Raw genomic sequence first — 25,136 nt, forward strand, 5'->3', positions numbered from 1 at the left:
TTCCCCTTTCCCCAATTCCCCAGCACTGTTCCCATCCCCCCAATTCCCCAATAAAAATCTTTTTAAAAAAATAAAATAAAAAAAATAAAAAATAAAAATACATATACATTTTTTTGTTTTACTGTCAAGGCATAATATATTGCACAGAAAATCTAACCATGCATTCGGAAAAATGTTTAGATTAACTTGGAGATAACCTTGGCATTAGTAGCATCCTGGGGAAAGATTAAATTGTACCTAAACTAAATGAGAAGAAATAAAGATTTTTAGATTTGTCAGCTTATCATTAAACAGGTAAGATAGCATGAGCTTGGTAAAAGTATAAAATAGTTACTTAACTCAAAAGTATATGTTATAATATTATAGATTGTCCAAAATTTAGTCAGCATCCATCTATGTCTAGATCAAGAGAGGGAGAAAAGAAGGGAGATAGATAGACAGATAGATAGATAGATAGATAAACTAGCTAGATAGAAAACGCCAGAAATTCAAAGAAACTGTTGCTTTTCAGTACAGGACAGAAAAAAAAAGTCTATCAAATCCAGAAAGATGAACACAGAACATTCTAAATTATTCAATAATAAATTAGATAAAATTTCCTACATAAACCAACATAATTCTAGCTAGAATTTATGAAATAAGTTTCCTTTATTTTGTTTCAGAGCCCTGGCCTTGGCTTCTGCATCCAAGCACTCATCTCAGGTTATAATTATAAAAACACCAGTTTGATTGCATATAAATGGCTGGGCCTTTCCCTAGATTACAAGCATAATGAGAGCAAGAAACATGTGGTTTGAGCTTAGTGATCTACCCCCCAATAACCAGCACAGTGCAAGGCAATGAATCAACATTTGCTTTGTGAATAACTGCAGGTTGGAAAGTGTAGCCTTGAGCACAAAGACAGATGCCTTTGCCAGGTACATAGGAGGAAACCAGTGTTTGGGGAAGCCTAGACCCTGAACAGGAGGATAAAGAATTTACTAGAGAATTTAGATACTCTTCTCATCGCATCTATGAAATATTTCTAACCCCCACGTAACCTAAATTCTTTTTTTTTCCTTAAGATTTCTTTTATTGGGGAATTGGGCAGGTGAACACTGTTGGGGAAGGGGAGCATTGTGTTTTTCCAGGACCCATCAGCTGCAAGTCATGTTGTTGTCCTTCAATCTTAGTTGTGGAGGGCGCAGCTCAGCTCTAAGTCCAGTCGCCACTTTCAATCTAGTTGTGGAGGGCTCAGCCCACCATCCCATGGGAACTGGCCACCTTGTTGCACACTGAGCCATCTGGCCACCCGTTGGCAGCTCGCGGCTGCTCAGCTCAAGGTGCTGCGTTCAGTCTTAGTTGCGGAGGAGGGGGAGCACCCATACAGGTGTCGAATCGGCAACCTTGCTGCCAAGAGCAGGAGCTCTCATCAACTCAGTGGCAGCTCAACTCAGGCACATCTCACTGGCCCATGTGGGAATCGAACTGGCAACCCTGTTGCTGAGAGCTTGCGCTCTTAACCAAATGAGTCAATCAGCCAGCCCTAACCGAAATTCTTAAATTGACATTCTTACCATTTATCCCTCCTCATTTATCATTTTATGGTTTCTAGATTGCCAAGACAGGCTTTAATTGCAATGATTTTTTTTTCCAGCACAACCCATTTCTCAATTTAAAATGTGTTATTCTGGCTAAAAGTTAACAAATAGTGAAGAAATTTATATTGTACCTCATATTGTGTAATAAATAGAGAGAGTGTGTGTGTGTGTGTGTGTGTACGTGCATGTACACACATTTTGATTTTCTCCTGGAATTTTTGAAATAGAACAAAATTATCTTCTAAATTCTATCATTTTGGAACAAAACAATTGATAACATAACAATTTTTATTACTCCTCACCAGAACTGTTAGATGTTAGTTGACATTTCTATGGTTCTATGAGCACCATTTCATGAAAAAAATTATTCTCTCTCTCTCCCTCTCTCTCTCTCTCTCTCTCTCTCTCTCTCTCTCTCTCTCTCTCTCCCTCCCTCCCTCCCTCCCCTCACCCTTAACCTCTCTGTGTATATGTGTATATGACAAAGTATATGTGTTAATGACAAAGTATAGTCAAATTGATAATCTAAAGTTATAATAGAGGAGTGTGGAAATGATGTATCTTTTGTTTAAAAATCCCCACTGTTTTTCCAACTGACTTAAAAGGGAGAGAGGTTTCAGATAAGAGAAGAATATGAGAGGAGAGCGAAGGAGAAAGCAGGAGAGGCAAGGCAAGATAATTTTATCATTTAAAAAAAGTCATGTGTGGAATTAAGTGCTATATTTTCTGATATACATGAGTCTAGGTCGAGGGGTAAAAAAATGTTAACTGCTATACATACTATAGCAGTTGTGCTATAGTACAAATTATCATATACGTGTAGTTGTGGCATAGGGATAATACAAGATATTTTCAAAGGGTTACTCTCTGAGGAAAGAAAGGTAATTTATAAAAAATTTGTTTGTACACTAAAAATAACTATAAATATAGGATACATTTTATCTTTTAATATTATTTTCTCATAAAATTTTGCCAGATACCAACCACCAGTTTCTTTACACCATTTTCATCATTCAAAGTACACTTAAGAAGTCAAATTTTTGTTTCATTGTGAAAAAAGTAGGTAAGGAAAAAAGTAGAGAGGAAATTAAATAATATATAATATAAATTATATATACATGTACAAATTGTATACTTTGTAATTCATATATAATCCATATTTATGACTATTAATTAATCGGGGTATGTTTCTCAAGAATGAGTAAAATTATTAGTGATGTTTTGGCAAATAAAGTGGAAGGCAGGCCATTTTATTTAGAGATAAATGGAATGAAAACATTTGGCAGTTTTATAAACAATCACCATATGTATGAAAGATAAAGAAAGAAAACATGATAATCTGAATGGATATATTGATGGCTGTATGGATAAAGAGTATACATTAGTATACATTTATATTATAGTATCATAGTTGAGTCTCAATTATCATCCAACATCAATATTCTGAATATCTTTAAAATAAACAGAAAAGTGTTGAACCTTTATAATTAATAGGTACATGTAAATTAAAATAATTTCCCAGTAAATAAGCTCTTTTTCCCACCAGTTAGAGTATAACCATTAAAATGTATTTCATTTTAAGGGAGGTTTATGGATTTTATGACAAGAGAAGTGCTTCAGTGTTAAACAGATCAATGTTTGAAAATTTAGGACATTCACGATCTTTTCAATTGATTTTATAGAGACCGGTGACAAGTATACTGAAATCCACTAGAGGGAGCTGACATTATTGTGAAGTTGTATTACCTGATTCCCTAGCAGGAAAGTAAACTCTTCAGCAAAAATGACTTTCAAACAAAAGAAAAAAATGCATTTACCTTTTGCTTTACTCAGTTCATTCCATGACCTCACAGAGAAATAGAAATAAAAAATAAAAAAAACCTGGGAAAGTGGGGAAAGCTTCATGTATATCACTATACTTATTCTAGAAATGTTGTTTTGTGGTAAATTCTCTATATATTTACAAAGAAATGGAATTTTAAAATGTGTTTTCTAAGTAATTAAAGTTTTAGCAGAAAACAAACATATGTTCCTGTGCTTCTCATAACAAATTTGAGGACGATATTTTTTAAAGTATTTTGTATCGTAATGTCTTAAAATCGAGTTTTACTCTATAATTCTTTGTGTGTACACATATATATACGTATGCATGCATGTGTACGGTGAATGAAAAACTCATTTACTAATGCTTAAAAGTGTTTATAAACCTGTGTAAGGAATTTTTGCCTTGAAAATTAAGCTGATGGGGCCAGCCGAGTGGCGCATTGGTTAAGAGTTGGCTTGGGATGCCAGCTCTGAGCAGCAGGGCCCCGGTTCGGATCCCACATGAGGGCCAGTGACACTGCCCTCTACAGCTAAGATAGTGAACAACAGCTCAACCTGGAGCTGGGCTGCTGTGAGTTTCCCCTTTCCCCAATTCCCCAGCACGGTTCCCCTCCCCCAATTCCTCAATAAAATCTTTTTTTTTAAAAAAGCAAGCTGATGAGTAGGGATATTTTGGACCAGATACTATGCATTAATATCAGAAGAGCAAACTGGTGAGAGACAAAAGAGACATGTCAAGAAACTCACTAGTCATATGGTAGGCCTTTGCACAATTGCTCCACTCATATTTTATCATTAATTGAGAAAGAGGATCTTATGTAGTTACAGTGAACTGACACTAAAATGCAGCCCACAGAATTGTTTATCCTTTGCCAAGTTTTAGTTGCCACATGTATGCTACAGCTATAATAATCTTCATATAAATTGATGGAAGTATTAGTAAGATGCCCAGGTAAATATCCTGTACATGAAGCAAACTGGATTTAATGAAAACACACGAATGCAGCTTCAAGTGCTCTTTTATGTTCTTCAATATTCAAAATGTTTGATTGGAAAAGTTGCAACCCACCAAAAAAAAGTTATGCCTATGTAAAACATATGCTTCATTTATCCATCACAGCCATAAAATCATTGTAAGGGAGGGGGGAAAAATAAAACGATGACATATAGTATATTTTCCAGCAACAGTATTTCCTTCCTTGTTACTACAGGTTGTAGGGACGGTGGTTCCTCTGATAGAAATTATTCTTCGGTGTTAGTACTTTCTCTTTTCTTTTTAAATAACTAATTTGGAAAATATCAAGTTAGCCATTTGAAGTATAATATTTTTACTTACTTGTCTGTAGCTCTTTTTGTCTGGCCTGCACATCAGCGAAGACTTGGTTGAAATGATTTGTAAAGGCCACGAAGTCGGCATCCAGGAACATTGGCCCTTGTCCTTTTTCTTTCAGGGTTATACTTTGAATTTTTAATCGCTCGATTTGAGGCTGAAGAGCTGACAACCGGCTGACTTCATCCTGTACCAGAAGTTCAGGTATGAAAATAACATTTTTCCTTTGTATACATTACATTTTGGCAAAGGAAGGTGTTCAGAGGCAGTGATGTAAGCTTAGCTTAATGCTCTTATCAAAAAGTTGGTAGGAAACATCTAGGATGGTTTCCACAAGCCTCTAATACTGGTCAATTTCAGAATACCTTCGCTCTTTGTTCAATTGATATCATCATATATAAATACCTTTAAAATTGTTTGTTTTTCCTTTTTTTATTAAATTTATTGGGGTGACATTGGTTAATAAAATTATATAGGTTTCAAGTGTACAATTCTTTCAATTTCAAAATGACATCATTTAGTACATTAATGGGCATCAATGAGCATGAGTGAAAAGTACCGTGAATGGTCTTGTACGCCTTCCATAAATAAAACATGGATTTTGCTCTGTACCTCTCATCTCAAAGTTGTGTGCCTTTGCTTCAAATTCTAAGTTCATTTAATGAACAGTATTTATTTTTTCCTTAAATTCATTTGTGTAGAATATAAATTACATATCTACATATATCGACATATATGCATACATTAAATTACAAATGTGTATTCATATTACATAGATGCTGTATACATAATCTATATAATATTAATATATAGACACACTCATATTTATGTCTATAATTATCTATCTTTTGTATGGTCTCGTTACGTCTCCTGACTAAATAGGCAATTACTATTGTTTTAAGTAGGGTGACTGTTTGCTCTGCTTTTCTCTTGTTGTCCTGGCATAATTAATAGCACTCCTTTCACTCTCAAGAGTACTCTGGATGACAAAATCACATGAACATTCTGCTTTGATGTCCAATATAGCAGTCACTAGTCACAATTGGCTACTGAGCACCTGAAATGTGTCTAGTTCAAACTGAGATGTGCTGTTTACTGGAAAGCATATACACTGAATTTTGAAGACTTAGTATGAATACAAACTCTCTTAGTTTAAAATATTGTTAAATCTCAAAATATTTTTGATATACCAGGTTAATAAATAAAAAGCATTATTGAAATTCATTTACCCGTTACTCTTTCCATTTCCAATGTCACTCCTAGAACATTTCAAATTACATATGTGACTCAAATTTGTGGCTGGCAATATATTTGTTTTGAACAGTGCTGTTCTTGAAATAAATGTTTTCATACTCTTTTGTTTCCGGTGAAGCTGTATTTCATATGTATCTGATATGTGTATGTGTGTGTGTGTGTGTGTGTGTGTGTGTGTGTGTGTGTGTGTATATATATATATATATTTGATATATATAAAATTTGAACTCAAACAAATTTCAAAATGCTCCTTCTAAAAGTAGTATCACCATGGTTGCATTCGTATAGTTTATTCTATGCTACCTTTAGAAAAAAGTACTTCAAGATTTACCATTTAAAATGTACCAAACAGGGTAATAAAAATTTAAAAACTGGATCATAAACCAATTAGAATGGAGGAGGAAATGAAAGAATTACAGTAATTACGAACTAAATATAACCCTGAGCTTCCTGGAAATCTAAGTGAAAAGTGAAAAAATAAAAAGTTATTTTTGGATGCATGCAGTCTTTTGGAGACAGTAACTTCTGTCTTAGTATCAGATGACATAAATTTATCACATAGATCCTTTCATAGTAGCAAGACTACCTAATAGGGAATGCCACTTGTTATGAGTTTTAGAAGATGCGAAGATAACAGTCAGAGAAATGGTGGTATGTGGTTATAACAGTATGACTTGATTCAGGTAGGTTAATTTCTGACAGTCAAATCCTTTTGGTAGGTGAAGAAGAGAGAGACATATAGATTAATGGGGAGGTGACCCATCTCTCCCTTTCACATATAAAGCCTCTCAATCAAGTTCTAGAAGGTAGGGGAATATCCATGGAGGTAGAATAAGACAAAAGGTAAAGGGTAAACTCTGTGTGTTTGAGTACAGAATTATTGACATGCATTTTGTACACCAGGCTTGCAAATGGCAGCACTGACATCTGCTGTGAAGCATTTCAGAACCTGATTTACATTTGGCCAGATGGAGGGCTGTGTTCTTCCTGTTGAGGGAGCTATAGAAGAAGCCTACAGTACAGTCAAGTGTGTTCTGCAAAACAAAAGGGACTTTGAAGCTAATTAAACGTCTGGGCAACCGTTCAGTTAAGACCTTCAAGTTCTGAGAGTAAATCAGAGGAGAGATCATTTTGACTTGAGATATTTACAATTTAAAAGATGTTAACAATTACTCATTATTTCCATAAAAGGGCCTCTTTAGTGTGGTTGGTACTCCAGGGTAAGGCATCCGCCCTGAGTCTGTTTATCCTTTACAATTATATGTTTATCTGAGGGAAAAACTTTTGTATCTTTCTCAGGAGAAGAACCATGTATTTCTTCTAATTCCCAAATGGCTCTCTAACCTCCAACATAAGAATCAGTTCTGGCGAGTAATAAATTTTGAGCTAAATCTGCACTCTAATCTTAAAAAAAAAATCCCCAAATAACAGAATGCATAGATAAACAGGGTGGAGTCATTTGTTATATTTACCTATCGCTAATTACAGACAAATGGTATCATTTTAACTGTTGTGTGAATGATGCTTAGGTTATCCTGCTAAATATTTTATCTTGGTGAGTATCAAATTAAATCAATGGGGCAGACAGAAAGAGTAAGGGGTGATAAAGACGGGTGGAACTGTGTCATTAGGATTTGAAACTTTGTGGCTGAATGCAGACAAAAGAAATGATTTCACTTAGGATGATGTCCCTAACCTCAAGAGAATATTTAAGATACACAACCACCAGTTATGTCCATTTGTGCCTCAGGTAAAGACCAAGATGCTAACATGCCCCAGCAGCCATTACTTTGTCTCCTATGTGCCTGTGCATTTGCCGCCATCTTTCATCGTATGCCCCTGCCCCTCTATGCTCAGCCTTCACATTGGCCTTCTTTCAGTTCTTGGATGGTTATTGCTCCCCTCCACCATCTCCCTTCTGTCTGAAACCTCTTGCTTGCTGTTCTCTTAATTTTGACTCATCCTAAAAACCTTAACTCAAATGTACCTGCCTCAAGGAAGCTGCCCTTGGTGGCTCTGTCTAGGTCAAGGTTTCCCTTTTAGACATTCTCCCAGAACTCTGTACCTTTGTTTAAGTGCCCCATTGGTATTACTACATCTATTTATTTAATCTTTTACTTAATGTCTCTCCCCACTATTCTAGGTAAAAGCCATGAGGACAGGATCAATGAGTGCTCACAAAACTGCAGTGACTGCTGCCCTACTGGGTCGTGAAGGTAGAACCATGGCCCCAGCAGGACTGGAAGGCAGGGCTTCGAGCCAAAGAGGATTATTCTCAAGCCTTCAAATCCAATGGGTTTTGCCTTGCAAGGTCTCAGACTTGCTTAGCACCCATTACCCCTTCCTTCTTCCCCATTTTTCCTCCTTTTAGAATGGGACTGTCTATCTTCTGCCTGTCCCACCATCCTATTTTGGAAGCACCTAAGTTATCTGGTTTCACAGGTTCACAGCAGAAGAAGAATTTTGTCTCAGGATAAATCAAGCCTTGAGTCCTCCCCACATCTGATTTAAATGACATTCCGATGAGACTTTGGACTTTAAAGTTGGTGCTGGAATGAGTTCTGACTTTTGGGGTTCCTGGCACGTGAGAAGAACATGAATGGGAAGGGAAGTATCAGAATGCTGTGTCCCCCAAAATTTATATGTTGATGGCCCAAACCATAATGTGACTAGATTTGGTGATAGTACTTTTTAGGAAGTAGCAAAGGTTAAATGAAGTCGTAAGTGTGGTGTCCTTATCTGAAAGGACTGGAGGCCTTACAAGAAAAAGAAGAAAATTCTGTCTCTCTCCCTCCATGCACATGCACCAAGGAAAGGATATGTGAGGCCACAGCGAGAAGGTGGCTGTCTGCAAGACAGAAAGAGAGCTCTCACCAGAAGCTGAGCCCTACCAGACTTTGATCTTGGAACCTTCCAGACTCGAGAACTGTGTGAAAATAAATCTCTGTTGTTCAAGCCACCCAGTCTATGGTATTTGTTATGGCAGCCCAAGCCAGATAATGCATACAGTATCATTCTTGGATACTCTATGGATGAAAGCATTTTGTTGATGTTACTATTAATTTCTATATCTGAATCTGAGGAAACAGGTTAAGGGACTGTCATCAGCTTTTTGTTGCAAGAGATAATGTAGGTGGAGTATTCCACAGATTCACAGAAAAAAAAAGTCATGGATTCTATAATTTAACAGCAAAATATCTCTAAATATAGAAACTCCCTAGGTTTATATATTTGCCTAATAAACAAAAGGCTTTTCTGTACTACATTCTTTATCCAGAAATATATCCCCTGGGTTTATTTACTTCCAAGTAAAGCTGTAGGTCCAATATTTGAAGAATCATCAAGTCCTTCAATTGTTTTTCTCTTCAAATTAGCTTTGAATTCCCCAACACTTTCTGGGTTCAACGCCACCTCCAAATCAATCAGCCCTGTCAACATTCTATCTCCAGTCTCCCATTATGTAAACCATTCTTTTCAAAGCATGCAGATTAACCCCCATTTATTGCTTTTTATTATTAAACCCAGCCATCTGTTTATCATTAAGGTTCATCCTGGAAACCTTTCCATCTATCTATCTTCTCATCAATTTCCCACTTCCAATGAAAAGAGTGGAGCACATCAGAATGATGCGAAAAGTTCAAGTGGTTTACATTATTACATAACTCTTGTTTTCTTGCAGACATACTCTTTAATCTCTTCCTCAGGGCCTCTTGTGCCAATTATGTGGTGTTTGCCCCTCCGGAACCACTGTCCACCCTTCTCCTGTGATCCAGGGAGATGACATTTACATATACTGCCATGTTTCCCCGAAAATAAGACCGGGGCTTATATTGATTTTTGCTCCAAAAGACACATTTTATTCATGCACAAAAATCTACATTTATTCAAATACAGTCATTTCAGGCTGACGGATCTTAACTGGGGCTTATTTGGGGGTAGAGCTTATATTATGAGCACCCTGAAAATCATGCCAGGGCTTATTTTCCAGTTAGGTCTTATCTTTGGGGAAACACAGTACACCCCCTTGTCTCCTGTCTTCTGATTAAGTTTAGTCCATGGGAAGCCCTGTTCAGATTCCGGAGGCATGGTGGAGAGCAAAGTAGGGTGTTCATTTTTCTGGCTCCATTGCTGTGATGGCACTTGAGCTGGCTCTTAAGGCCACCTTCACAAATGGCAGCCAGCTCTCTCCTTCTGGGTTTCTGTAACATCTCTCTCCCTGATCCTTTCCACTTTAAGAACGGTAACAGCCCTGACGATGGGTTACTATACTATCTCTTGTGATTCCTCTGTTCTCCATGTGTATTTATAAAATATTTTTGTAAAGGGATCTTCAAACTATCCTCATTTGGGTGGATTGTCAGTTTGAAAGATGCTCCTCCTACATCTGATTTTACAGTATATCAGCTGCTTGTGTTTGTGAGGATCCTACTTTTTCAACATATGATGGGGTTTTGCTCTGAGCACGTGGGCTGTCATAAGAAAGACCTCCACATTACTGGCAATTTCTCATAGGGTATATGTGGTTCCATACTCCAACAGTGCCTCACCATTTTGCAAACTGACAAAATCAATTAGCCATGGGTGACTAAGTATGTTTTTTGTCTTTTTTTTTTTTTTTAGGATTCAGTCATCCATGTATCGCATATTTAAACCAATTTTCTTTGCTTATATTTTGATCTTCACTATGTTTACCTAAAATCTTTAAAAGGGACGTTTTATGATTAAATAATTTGCTATTCTTCTGGAAACTGCCAAGGAATTCTGATTGCTCGTGCTCCAAATAGGAGGAAAGAAAGATTCTTACCTTACAAATTTTTAACTGGCTTTCAATTGCGGCTGGCTCTGAGGTGGTGGTGGGTTGGGTTTTCAACCAGTTTTCAGCAGTAGTTGTCATCTGCTCCAATTGTTGTAGCTGATTATAGAAAGCGATGATGCTGTTCTGATACTCCAGCCAGTTAAGTCTCTCACTTAGCAATTGGCAGAACTCGGCCCACCGGCTGTTCAGTTGTTCTGAGGCTTGTTTGATGCTGTCAGCATTAACACCCTCTAGAAAGAAAGAGTTTGAAAATATATCCACTGAAGCCACAGACTGAAAGACATTATCTGAAAACCAATGTGTCTCAAGTTTAAAAATACTCAGCATCTGAATCATTTCAAACAAATCATTTATTTACTGATAAAGGAGAGAAAGTACCAAGATGATTTCTGATTACTGATTGCAAATTGTTAGGGATGCATCTTATCAAAAACATGAAGGTAATAAAATAATAATGAAGAGCACATAAGATGTAGAAGATCAGAATATATTTAAATAAAAACAAAAATGGTCAAAGCTCTGATGAAGGGGTGGAAGATTGATCATGGACAACTAACGTTTTGGAAATAAATGTTTCCAAACGTTTCCAAATAAATGTTAAATATCACATATGTTATTAAAGTGTACCTCCAAAAACTATCTCAGATTTTCATTTTTTTAAACGGTGTGGAAATTAGTTGAAATGATATTATTTGTATTTTTTTAAAGGCAAAAGGTGAGTATCAAAAATAAATAATTCTCTGTTTCTGCTATAGAAAGCCAGAAATAGACAAATTGTCTATGGATCCAAAGAAGGGAAACAAGCACTAGAAAAACAATCTTCCTAATATGGAAAAAGGTTTTCATGTTATTTACATATCATTTCCAAAGGTGGAAGTTGATCGGACAGTTTTAAAGCCATCTACAGCAACACTAAAACAGATAAAGATCTATCAAGAGCAAAACGGAAACATATGTACATCATTATCACCTTCAGCCTTCTGGAGAACTTACTATGGGTTCGGGAATATGCTGTCTTAATATATACTATCTTTTTCAATTTTGCCATGTGATATATGATTAATGCCAATCCAGGCATTTATTATCCTATATGTGGCATGAAAGCAACATCATGTAATGCTACATGTTAAAATATTCATTCTCTAAAGTTAGTTCACAAAATTGGGACGTTCTTATACACACATACATACAGAAAGTGCCAAAACAATGTATATACATTTTAAGAAAGGAAAACTGTATTAAACTTGTAATACTCAATATATACTGATAACTAAAGATTACTACAAGTCACATTTGACTTCTGCAATGACAAGAGGTACTCAAAGTGGCTACCATCAGTGTCCAGATACTTCTGATTATGGCGAACTAGTGCTTGAGCAACGTTGACCAAAGTGTCCACTTGTGTACATTTTTTGGCACCCCTGATATATATTAGTTTATACACTAACTTTCTTAATAAATTACATTTGCATTCAAATATTAAATATGATATGTATTTAAAACTATAGCTATGTAGCACTGATCATTTTCTTATATTTTTGAAATGCTGAATATTTGAATGTTTCTTATCCCTACATATTTCCACAGGCATCTCAAAAGGGATCATAAACTCATTATTAGTTTCTGCCTCTAGATTAAAATATCTAAGGGATAAAGTGATTTAGCGAAGACCAAGTTGTCTAGGAGAACCTACTGTTACAAATATTCATGTTTTGACACTTTTTGGTAATATGATTTAGTTAATGGGAAGTTATTGAAGTCTGAAGACCATCTCTAACAAACATAAGGCCTGTGGTTTTGGTAACTTACACATGCTCTACATTCTTTTCAAAGATGAAAAAATATGAATTTGAATTCAACAACTGTATTATGTTACCCTCTCTTACTTTCCTCTGCTCTGATATTCTAATTTTCACTTTGTTGTAATTATGTTATGCTGCCAAATCATAGCTCTCAATTCATTTGAAACACAGCTCTCATTTCAAAGTCTGACAGTATCAAAGATGACGTTGGAGAAAAGGAACTGCAAATACTACTGGCAACCATATTTTCCTCCCTCTTTGGCTATTTTTAAAGAAAAATAATTGAAAAAATAAAGTGTGAAAAGATAATATATGCATGCCTCCATATATACAGCTATAAGAGGCAGCATGTGGTTTAGAGGATCTAAATGTTCTTCTAATACCTTCCTAATAGTTAAGGAAGCAATTGATTTTACTGAGACATCTGGAGGTGTTGTGGGATATAGTGTTTGTGATAATTTGTTTTTGATCAGTGACCAAGAATTGTGCCAAAATATTTTGGGGTGCCACTAAGTAATTAACTGCAGTTATAAAAAGATAGTGTCTGTTATAAAATCTAAGAGGAGAACCAAAACTCCAGTCATACAGGCACTAAGTTTGAGGAAAAATATTACAATAAAATGCTAACATGATTGTTGCAAAATGAAATATTTCAAAAATACAAAGGAGAGAAATTTTAAATTTTATTAGATGATGATTCTAAAATGTACCATGGGTCTAAATGATCAGATGTTTAGGAGCAATATTTTTAAGATATGTTAAACTTGAATAAGCACTTAGAAAAAGGACGTCCATGGTAGTTCAAGTCCAAGATACGCAAATAAGAGATGCTAAAGTAAATTAAAGGGGCTGATGAACTGTTGCTGGATTGAGTCTTATTTAACATTAATCTAAATGATGAGGGAATACAGAAAGATCTCACTGTCTTTAAAAGAGGGCAACCACATGAAGACCCCCCTAGCATTTGGAAACATAAAATCATAAGTTAATTTTCAATATGAATAATACATGTTAATTGAATCAGCAAAATATAAATCAAAGTATAATGAAGTACCAACAGGTTCTGTGGTATCTATTAAAATACAGGGACAGAATTTAATGAATCCTTGTTGATCATTATCCAAACTATCAGCTTATTAGGTTATGCCAAAAAAAATGTCCAGATACTAAACATCACTGTAAAAGAAATTAAAATAAATGAAAAAAGTGAGTTTTGTACAAATCCACTATGAAATCTACAATGCTCGCTACTTATTTACATATTGATTTTTCTAATTGAAAAAGGCAGTTAAAATACAGTGATAGGTAAAAAGGATCTCCATATTAGGAGAAATGGTAAAGGCAGGCAGAAGGGTCTAGAAATTCACAAAAAAAGCTCTGGTACTAGGTAGATCTAAATTCAAATTTGACCACCTTTACTGGATGGGTGAACTGGAGTCAGTTATTTTATCTCACTGGGTCTTATTTTTCTAATCCATGAAATGAGCATAAAACAGAATTGACCTCTTAGGCTACCTATGAGGGTTCCGAATTAATATATGTGAAATAGTTTCAGAATGTCTCACATATACCAGGAAACCAATAAGTATTAGTCAATGTTTATATAAAGAAATGAAAAAGAACATGTAGGAAACAAGAAAAGAGACCAGATCTTTCAAATGTTGAAATTAGGGGGAAAGGGAACCATTTAATGAAAGGAAGAGGTCATTTATGAAAAATTAATGATTAATATTTTTAAAGTTAGTGCTAAATTTATATGATATGGCACTAATATGGGATATAAAAAGTGTATGTCTAAATTTTTTCAAGAAATTTTATCAACCAGTGATGAATTCATAAGAATTTACCAGGAAATCTTGGAATAAATGGTAATACATCTATCATCATTTAAAATTAAAGTTATAAAGGACATTCATGCCAAAAATTAAAAACAGAAATTTCTAGGTGTCACTGGCAAAGATCTGATGTCGACCCCAGATAATCAGACATCTTATTATGAAGGGTTTGGATGTGTTAATACTGCATTAATTCGTGCACAGATACGCCTCCTGCTCAACTAGAGTATAACTTGTCCTAAATTATAAACCCCTCTAAGAAAAATGGCCTCACTGACAGTATCTGATAGAGTTCTCAGCTTAGAGTAGGTACAGAATAAACACACTCTACTTGTAAACTCACCCAACACCAAATCAATAGCTTATTTCTTACAAATACAAACATTAGGGGAACAATATCCACAGACACAAAAAGCCAAACACACACACACACACACACACACACACACACACACACACACACAGAGTCTCTCTTGCTTCAAGTCAGCTTTAAAATACTTGGGCGAGTGATCAAAAGCACTGCCACATGTCATGTTACTTAACGTATGTCTCTTAAATTAAAATGATACATGCCATTACTTCAGCGTCATGAATTAAATGGCCATCTATTATCCAGTACTACTGGTGATATTATGAGACAGTCCCTTAAAAGTTTTGTAGAATCAAAATGGGTACTAAGTATTTCCCAAGCAAATACTCACATATGAATAATTTTCCTATTATATAACTGTTTTATGTGTATTTCATAGAATGATATGCTCCTTAACTCAACTGAAAATTTTAAGTTCTCTGACAGTTTGTAAGTGTAAATATCTGCAAAGTTTTAAGTATCAATTATTTGAGCATCTGTTTTGCTAAGTTTCTGTTAGCTACTTAAGAATACAAACAGTAACTCACCAGGCATTATGAACAATACTTATGGAAACCGTTTTGTAGCAGCACATTAAAATCTCAGGGATAATGGATCATAATCCATTCACATCTCATATTCTAAACAACCTTTGAAATAGTCTATGAATAAATATATTGCACCCAGAGGAAATGGATCATTACTTGAAGTGCATCCATTAATTTTACTACTTGTGTACAGTGCATAACAGACTGTTAGAATAATTTTAATTGTGCACCACCTTCCATGAAAGTTACTTCAGAACCGCCACTTAAAGTGAAGTATTCCTCACCAAATATATTCATCATTAGCCATGAAACCAGGGTAGAATAATGCAAAACCTGTGTTTTCAGAGCTCTTGAATTAGAAGAATATTTGAAATGAAAACTTAAAGTTGAGAACAAATAGTATCTGATTTTGTTGCATATTAAGTGAGGGTCATTAAAATTCGTTTGGCATTCAATGTAACAGCCTAAAATATAATAGAAATTATTCAGAGTCCATGAAAATAAGGTTTGAGTATTATAGACTAAATTCTAGAGATTTCTGTGACCACACTTTTATATAACAGCTACGTCATGTTTTTGAAAACAATACTTTTAAAAATTAATACCTTTTAAAAATAAATATGAAATTTGCATCCCTAGCAAATACAATGCACAAACTTACTAATATAACTCTTTTTACATTATATCTATTTATAAACATAATTAAATTATACGAGAAAAAAATCAGATTACAACTCATATTTGTTTTTCTGACTAATTTTCTAAAACAGTGACTACTATAAACTCCTCCCTTCACACACACACACACACACACACACACACACACACACACACACAGAGTCTCTTCCTTTGGAGTTCAGAGTTAAACAGGAAAAACATGTCTGTTGATTAACAACATTTACTGGGTGTGAATTCCGTGTAGACCATTATCCCATGGGTCCCATGGTGAAACAGGGGACATAAATCAAATTGCCCAGAACAGACAAAAGAGTGAGAGAAGAAGAAATGGGTGCAACTGTGGAAAGCTACTCGTTCACGATGGAGGGGCTGGACGACTGCAAAGAGTCCTATTTCCATGCCCCATTGATACACAAACCAACTGCAGAATCTATTCCCATTAAAATATATAATTGCCACTGGAAATCCTTTGCAATAATGTGAAGCGAAGATAATGAGAGATTGGCTATGAGGTGAGCCAAACTGACTATAATCCCTGCCCTTGACCATCTGACAAAATTCTGTGGCCCAAACTCAAATGACATCATTCATGTGAAGTATTTCATGAGCTACAAACCAAAATACGAAAAATACAGGTACATAATTAATATGGATAAGCAGGGCTCTTGTCTGTATGTTATTAGTCTGTGCTATTTAATTACCATCCTTAGTAGACTTACTATTAGGTATTACCTTAAACACTATAATCTAACATGGAGGGGATGATAGCTTTGAGATGTTGTTTTAGTCTAAGATACTAATAATTACTACTTTTATTTAAACATTTCCCTAATGTGATTGTCTTCAGGATCTTAATTAACACATGGAAAACTGCAATTATAAATTGAAAGTGAAGCACAATTTACTATAGAAAACATCACTAACCCTATTAGGTAATTATGTTATAGTATCTCCTCTGGAAATTGTAATGAAACCATTTTACAGCTTAAAGATGGGGGAATTGAGCTATGCTTGTATATGTTTTCCAATGAATATTTTGATGCAATTATTTTTGGTAATTTCAATATTAATAAAGGAAAACAATTGATCTAAACCAGGTTTTTTTTAATACCTGACTGATAGGAGAATATATGTACATGCAAAAACATTATTTTACAAAAAGAATTAAGAGGAAGTCTAATCCTAAACAGATAAAAATGAAGTAAGCATATGTTTAGGTATACAAATTTCTAGATTGTCCTGAAATCCCATAATCCCATTCATACACTAAAATGCTTTTGCTTTGAAGCAAGCAGGTCAGTTAAAAACTGTCCAAAATAAAATTTTAGGAAATCAGGATTCATTAATTAATAATCAATAGTATTGATATAGTAACAAGATTCTTTACCATATTTAGTTGCTAAAATTTTCTAAAATTTAATTATTTTATACTATTTTATGCTTAAATAATGAAATATAAAAATAAACCTTAAAGGGTTTTATCTGTATCCTTTTAAAAAAATGAAATAAATAGAAAATTGGAAATTTCCCTTCTCGGTATAATGCAGCTACAGGAAACATAATTAGAGCACTAGGTACCCAATCTAGTCTCCCACTTACTCTCATTAAAGTTCTAGGAAGTGAACAATTTCTTGCGACTAAAAAGAGGTTCTCTCTACCATCCAACATTCTATCAAACTGCTCTCCATACTTCTCCAATCAATTGAAATACTGTCATTCACGACAACACAGATGGATCTTGAGATAATCATGCTAAGCAAAATAAGTCAGACAGAAAAAGTTGAGAATCATGACTTCACTCATATGTAGCATATAGAACTGAAAGCAACAAATGAACAAGACAAACAAAAACTCATAGACACAGACAATAGTTTAGTGGTTACCAGAGGGTAAGGGGGGAAGGGGTGGTAGAAGAGGGTAAAGGGGGTCAAATATATGGTGATGGAAGGATATTTGACACTAGGTGGTGAACACACAATGCAATATGTAGATGATGTATTACAGAATTGTACATTTGAAACTTATAAAATTTTACTAACCATTGTCACCCCAATATATTTAGTAAAAAATACTTACATAAAAGAAAAAGAAATTGCCTTCAGCACTAACAGATTTTGTTTTCTGTATTTCTTAAGTGGTGCTAAAAATTCATTCTTTCAGTACGTATTTTGAAATGGCCAAAAGTGATTTGGAAATATGTCTGAGGTACCATTTGGGGTCAAAAATGATGTAAAATATAAGTGTTGAGGATATTTTTTGCATGTCTTAAAATTTCACTCTGAAAGAAAATTTAAAAGAAGAGTCCCAAAACTACTGCAGATATTTTAGAAAAGTACTATAATCTCATGGTAAATTATTTTAAGTAGAAAATTCAGTTTTCTATGTATGCATGTATACATATAAAATATAGTTTGTAAAATGCTTTCTTTAAAATACAATAGCTGTACTCATGCTATTCTTCATACATATTTTACACTATGAATATATGTTAAATGTTATCACAATAAACATACATAAACTGTATATGTATTTGTATTAGTTGCATAATAACATTGCACAAGAATGATTTGCCTTTATCTTAATGTTTGAGAACAAGATGTATAGTTAGAAGGAACAGATGTTATATGAGATCTTAAATGAAATATCACGACTCATTTCTCATTTTCCTTTCTATAAATAAAAGGACAAGAATATATGTGTTCTATATGGTTCTGAGTTTTATTACAACTGCAGGACAAACTTGGGAAAGGAAATTCTGGGCTTGTAAATTAAGAGCTTTACTGAGCTAACTGTTGGGAAACCTGGTTTAGGCAAACCTCAGTTTGCTTCTCAGCTTCCTGAGCCACACCAGCAAACTCGAGTGTCTGGCTCTACGCTAGTGGAGCTATCCTAAATTAGGGTTAGGGCTCCCTCTGAAATATATCTGGAGAGGTACTCCAGGCACTTATTGTGTATCTGGCTTTACTCACAATTTGCACAAACAATCACATAAACTATTATGCACCTTGTTCTATGAAGGACCACACAAAAAAAATAAGAGAACAAAAAGAGAAGTTAGAATCATTGAGTCTTCTTTTTAGTAATTATGTACACTGCTTGGTTGAATGAAGCAGCAGAGCTGTGCCCTAGTAAGCCTAAATTTGAGCCTAAACACATATCAGTTAGACCGTATCTTCACTGGCATAATTAAGAAGCTTTAAAGTTGATCAATATAGTCAACCAACGAAGAACATCTCAAATAAAACCCCTACCCCTTACTGCTCTTTGCTTTCTATACAAGTTCACATTTTCCTTCCTTCAGAAGCATTATTATTTTCTGACCAAAATTACCAATGTAATTATCTCAATTTCTGCCTTAATTTTGCTTTGCTAAACAGAATGTAATCAGTTAATTAATATTGATTAAGGACTTAGTATATGTCCTGATTTTTCTTCTTTCAGTTTGAGCAATGAGAGCAATTATCTAGAAAATTATGTTATCACTAATCGTATGATTGTTTTAATCCCGTATGTAGTTTCAACTATCAAAAACAAATAATTCCCTTATTTCCAAATTTTAACTGTGTTTTGAATAATTCAGCATATGCTACTATCAGATGATCTGAGCTAAGGTATGCTCGATATCTGATTATAAAACGAGATCATTTTAAAGTATACATTTTACATCAGTTTATAAAAAATGAAAAAGTAATAATGTAGATCCTCGGGAGAGATTATGTAACAGCTACAAGAAAATTTTTTAGATCATATAATTTTATTTAACATGAATATGCTGTTGTCAAATTCATCAGTTAAACCACCCAGCAACATGCATCTAAACGACAACCTTTTAGGATGTTGCATTGACTATATATTCATTAATTTCTAACCTAATTCTCAGCTGTCATATTTGCTTGTTTTTGTTTTTAACCAAATACAGTCTTGGGGCTAATTAGAAGAAGAAAATAAATTGATTTCCTAAGAAGATCACTGAACTTTTTAATGCCAACATGGCAATTAAGGCAAACAGTAACTAGTACATAGAATTGAAGCCCCAGAAAGCGGGCAGGTTCTGACATGCAAGACAAAAAATACATTTGTTACATTTGGTTATAACGATTTTATAAACATATCCTTTGAAAAATAAAATAAAAAATCTTCTTTGGAAACAGCATTATCCCTTATTGTCATAAATTACTTATATCTGGAAATGAACACAGTAGTAAGACAATGACAATTCGAAATCAGTTTGTTTACAATGGATGTCAATAACATGTTTTGTTCAGACAGCCTTTGAGACTTAACTAAATGTTAACAAAAATTAACTTTAAAAAGAAAAAAAATGTTTTGCTAAATTTGGACTTTTACCTCACTCAAAAAAAGTTAAAAAATCAAAGTTCTCCATAGGAGACAGTTTTTAAATGAGTGAAAAAAATGAAAAGCAACATAGAAAATGTCACATATATTATTAGCAAACAGGTATGCTGATGAAATGTTCCACATAATTTTAGTCTGTTTGAAAAAATACATTGCAAGAATTATTTAAAATCACATTATAATCACTTTACATACATTATATGATTGCTTACATTTTCAATTATTTCTGAAAATCTCATTTTCTTAAATTGTTTGGACAAATGCTAGGAGGATTTGAATTAAAATTAATTTCACCGCAACAGATTGGTAAAATATTCTACCACCTCCCATTTTCTTCTATTGGACTCAAAGTTGAATTTCCTTTAATAATTTGCTTAGCATTAAGAAAGAATAATAAAAAGCTTACAAACCCACTTTCATTTAAATTTGCATTCAGGAAGTGCTTGTCTGATATAGTTCAGCTGATAAATATGAACCTATGTGTTTATCAAATCCCTAAGAAGATTATCTAAATCAAGTCCGTGTAATTACCATTCACCATCTGTTCCACCAGGGCCTGAGCTGATCGGCTGGCATCTTGTAGTTTTCTGAACTTCTCGGCTTTTTCTCGCTCTATGGCCTGCAGCATGACAGCAAAGGTACGTAATTCAGTACAGGATTGTGAAGCTACACAGTAATTATAACTCTACTTGCCCTTTCAAGCTTTAAGATATTTCACTCTGTCAGCTCATCATGGGAATCTAAAGATTTGTTCTCAAGTTTCTCAGTGCTAAAAGCATCAAAATGGCAATGAAAGCACAAGCCATTTTTATACCAAATTGCCACTATTTTTAATAAGATTCCTACTATTAATTTTTTTTTACATAATAGTTTCTGACACACTGTAATGAAAGACTGAAAAAAAAAGGAGAAAAAAAGAACGAGCAAAGCCACATTATAACTAACAATGAAAGGATAAAGTTTCAGATAATTAAAATGGAACTTATCTTTTAAATATACACTACTGAAATTACTCCTATAATAAAAGTATATATTCTAAAATAAAAATGAAATAGAAAATCCAGTACGTATATACAATGGGAAAAAGTATATTGGCACGATTGAGGAAAAAAACCAGTAGTCTAAATACAAAATTGTGGGTTAATTTTTCTCTTTAAAATGTCAAATTCTCCCATTTCAAGGAAAAATGGATTCAGTTTCCAAAATTTTGCTAAATTCCATTGTTCATTTCTCCCAACCAGAGTTAACTTTCAAACAACAAAACACAATTCTTTAAATTAACAACAACCAACATTTGATACTCTTGAGTTTAGCTAATAGTGTCTCTACAGAGATATAAATTTTAAACAATGATTCAGCACTATATTGCTATAGTCATTAAAAAGATGTGGCTATAACAATATATATGTCCTAAAACATAACTACCCACAGAAAAAGCAAGCTATACTGCCTTTAACATTTAGTAAAAGCAATAATTCCATGGTTAAATAATGCAAATATTTCACTTGAGTTTGAAGAAAGAAACTATTCTACTTCAGACTAGTTTTCAAAACTTGATTTAGATCAATAGGCATTTAAACAAATATTCCAAAGTGTAATATTAGAGTACAGGCAGGAGAACGTATACTAGATACATGCACACTTTGCAGCGAGTTTTTCAGTAGAACTTTCTGAAATGATGGAACTATTCTGGACCTGCACTGTCCAATACAGTAGCCACTAGCCCCATGTGGCTACTGAGCACATGAAACATGGCAAGTGGGAGTGAGGAAATTAATTTTTAATTTAACTTCTTTAAATTTAAAAAGCCATGTGTGTTAAGTACCAACTTAATTGTACAGTGCCGATCTAGAGTCCTCCCTTTGAAAGCAAACAGCCAGATAGAGTCAGCAATATAGATATAGATAATATGGCCACATCAGAAATACTTTCAGAGAAATCAGTAATCATTTACATTAGACTATTTCCCAAGCACACCAAATGATGGGAATGCTCATAAAATAATCCACACTTTTTAAAATATTTCAAAAGATTCTCCAATTTAAAGAAGAGCCACAATTGAGCGAGCTTTTTAAAAAGTTTCATGGACTAGGATTATGGGATTCAAGGTCAATTGTGCTAAATGCTAAAAGAGCTGATAGACGATATACTAGCTCCAATCAGGAAAAAAAATATAATATGCAATATGCTAATTATAATGTAGCAGAATTAATGAAGAGTGAAATAAAACACTATAAAATGATCATCTTTTTTAAAGCACTTATTACTTAGCTGGAAAATATACATTTTACATTACACTGCCAAAGGCACCAAAGGCAGAAAATGAAAACTGAGGTTCATCTCATCTGTGGGGATACTCCAAAGGTAATAGACTCATTTTAATGAGTCTTGTATTCTACTTGAACACGCAATGTGATATACAGGTGATGTATTACAGAATTGTACACTTGAAACCCACGTAACTTTACTAACCATTGTCACCCCAATACATTTAATTAAAAATTCAGAAAAAGAAATTGTCAAAGCACACATATTGTAGTGCTTAGGGATTATATGCACCCAGGATCCCATACCAAGTAGCAGGTGAAACTTCTGGATTATCTTGAAAGTCATTTTCATACAGATGTTATCGAATTGTTTACACAAGCATGTGGACAACAATGGAAGGTTCTAATTTGATAGTTGAACTAACAAGTCCATGAAAGTAAAGTAGCCACAATGTCTTATTAAAGCTAAGAGTGTAGGCAAAACTCCCAAATCCACATCTTCTCAACTCTCAACTTTTATTTTCTAAATTCTCTGTCCTTAGAGTCTTATTAGCACCCATGTTTTCCAATACTTGAACTTTATTCTCCATTAAAAGGTAAATTCTATTTGTAAAGAACATGAGGCACTTTAGAAAAAAATAAGCACAGTCTAACTAAACATAAAATATTCCCAACTATCAAGAGCTACAGCAGGATTTGGGGTGTCCCAAATTTGAACTACATCAATAATCAATCAATCAATCAATCAATCGAGAAAGAAAAAATAGACTACAACTAAACAACAATAAGAATAATGACAAAACTGCTGTCTTTGAGTTAGTTTTAGACTTAACCTTTCCTATCCGTGTGGTTTCTGTTTTATCTACATTGAGTTTTTTTTAAACAGGAAATTACATAAAAAATAGAATCAGAGCACCACGTTCTTCATAAATGATGATGAGACATGATCTATGGCCCTCTAAATGTCATGATCACCTCTTTATTCTACACATTTAGTGGAACACTCAATTAGTATTACTAACAGAGAGACAAACTTATCATTGACTATATCAGGGTAATATTTGAGCTTAAATATCTTCTTTGGTTAACCACATTATTCCAGTAATTCTAATATAAATAATCACAACCATCACCACAGCAAAACAATCTACGAAGTAGTTACTATTTCTCTTCCAATTTGACAGACGAAGAACCATGATAAAAATGGAGTTCCCCTACGCTGTCTACCAATTACAATTTATGTACATAATTTCATATATATGTCATAATAATACTATTGAATAGAAGGAATCAGCATTATTTTATACAGAGAAAACTGAGCATCGATAAGATTAAGTCATATATCCAAGGTCATAGAAGTAGAAAGTTTTAGATGCGCTATTAGAACCCTGATCACCTATTTATAAGTTCAGCTCTCTTTCAAACATACTCCACTCTGCTGCTTCTAGGGGTATTTCAATGGAAATTAACCAGACAGATTTGAACATATTTGACTACAACTCACAGCAGTGACCTGATAGTTTGAATGCAGTCAGGGATAATTTTCAAAATATTTAACCATTAATGCAGCATGGGCACCAAATGAGAAGGCATGCCTAGTCACTTAGAATGGACACTGACAGTCTACAGGCTAATTGGCAACCCTGTATACAGCTCAATTACTGTCCCCATTGCCAGATGTATATTGTATGCAGACTGAGTAACTGATGCATAAATAAACAGGCCCAAGAAAGAAGCAGTTAATAGCCTCCACACAGGTGCCAATGTTTAGATGGTAGCTGAGTTCTGTTAAGTAACATCACTTTAAAGGGAGTGAAGAGTCCAGAAAACATTTCACTACAGACACAGCTAGATGGTTAATTTAAAATGACAAAATGCAGGGTTATCAAGGAGGCAGTAAGTAAAGCAGGTAATGAGAAAAAAAAGTTTTGGAGTCACGCTGTTTGTTCACAGTTGGTTTGAATTGTCTCCACTGCTTACCACCTGACTGACATTTACAAAGTGATTCAAACTTTTTCTGAGTTTCAGTACATCCTATGTAAAACAACAATAAAGATCCCTACCTTCCAGGGATTCTGAGGGGACCAGAGGAGGCTCTTCATGTAATGTATTTCCGGAATTGGGACAATGTTTATAGCAAAATGGGAAGCTAGACATAATTGAGCTGTGACAAATGGAATGACATAAATGGAGAATGACCCAGACAAACTGGCACATGTGGTCATTATAATGAAAGGTATCAATACTCTTAAAAATAAGGTTAGGAAAAATTGGCATGAGGTTAATTAGAACACCTTGCTCATGGAAATATGTGAGAAGTTTCCAAATAACCACATATAAAAAGTGGTACAGAAATTGACTAAATAAACATCACTGAAACTCCTCCCTTTTTCCTGGATCTGGCCACACATGCTATTGTTCTCAAATGAAATACAATATATGAACTTCCATCTTAAAATAGGTCCGATTAGTAGTTCCTAATGCTTCTACTTTCCCT

The 25,136-nt window shown here is 34.2% G+C and overlaps 1 protein-coding gene across 1 annotated transcript in view; it reads right to left on the reverse strand.

Annotated features, from left to right (window-relative positions):
* Positions 1-25,136, reverse strand: part of LOC109388440 (dystrophin) — a 1,592,311-nt gene that overhangs the window by 733,840 nt on the left and 833,335 nt on the right. The window contains exons 19-21 of the mRNA XM_019653146.1: positions 20,904-20,991; positions 10,793-11,034; positions 4,741-4,921 (exon numbers count right to left, since the gene is read on the reverse strand). Coding sequence (XP_019508691.1) covers positions 4,741-4,921; positions 10,793-11,034; positions 20,904-20,991 — 511 coding nt within the window. The remainder of the gene's footprint in view (positions 1-4,740; positions 4,922-10,792; positions 11,035-20,903; positions 20,992-25,136) is intronic.

This window comes from Hipposideros armiger, unplaced genomic scaffold (assembly GCF_001890085.2).
Source record: "Hipposideros armiger isolate ML-2016 unplaced genomic scaffold, ASM189008v1 scaffold_197, whole genome shotgun sequence".
Lineage (NCBI taxonomy): Eukaryota > Metazoa > Chordata > Mammalia > Chiroptera > Hipposideridae > Hipposideros > Hipposideros armiger.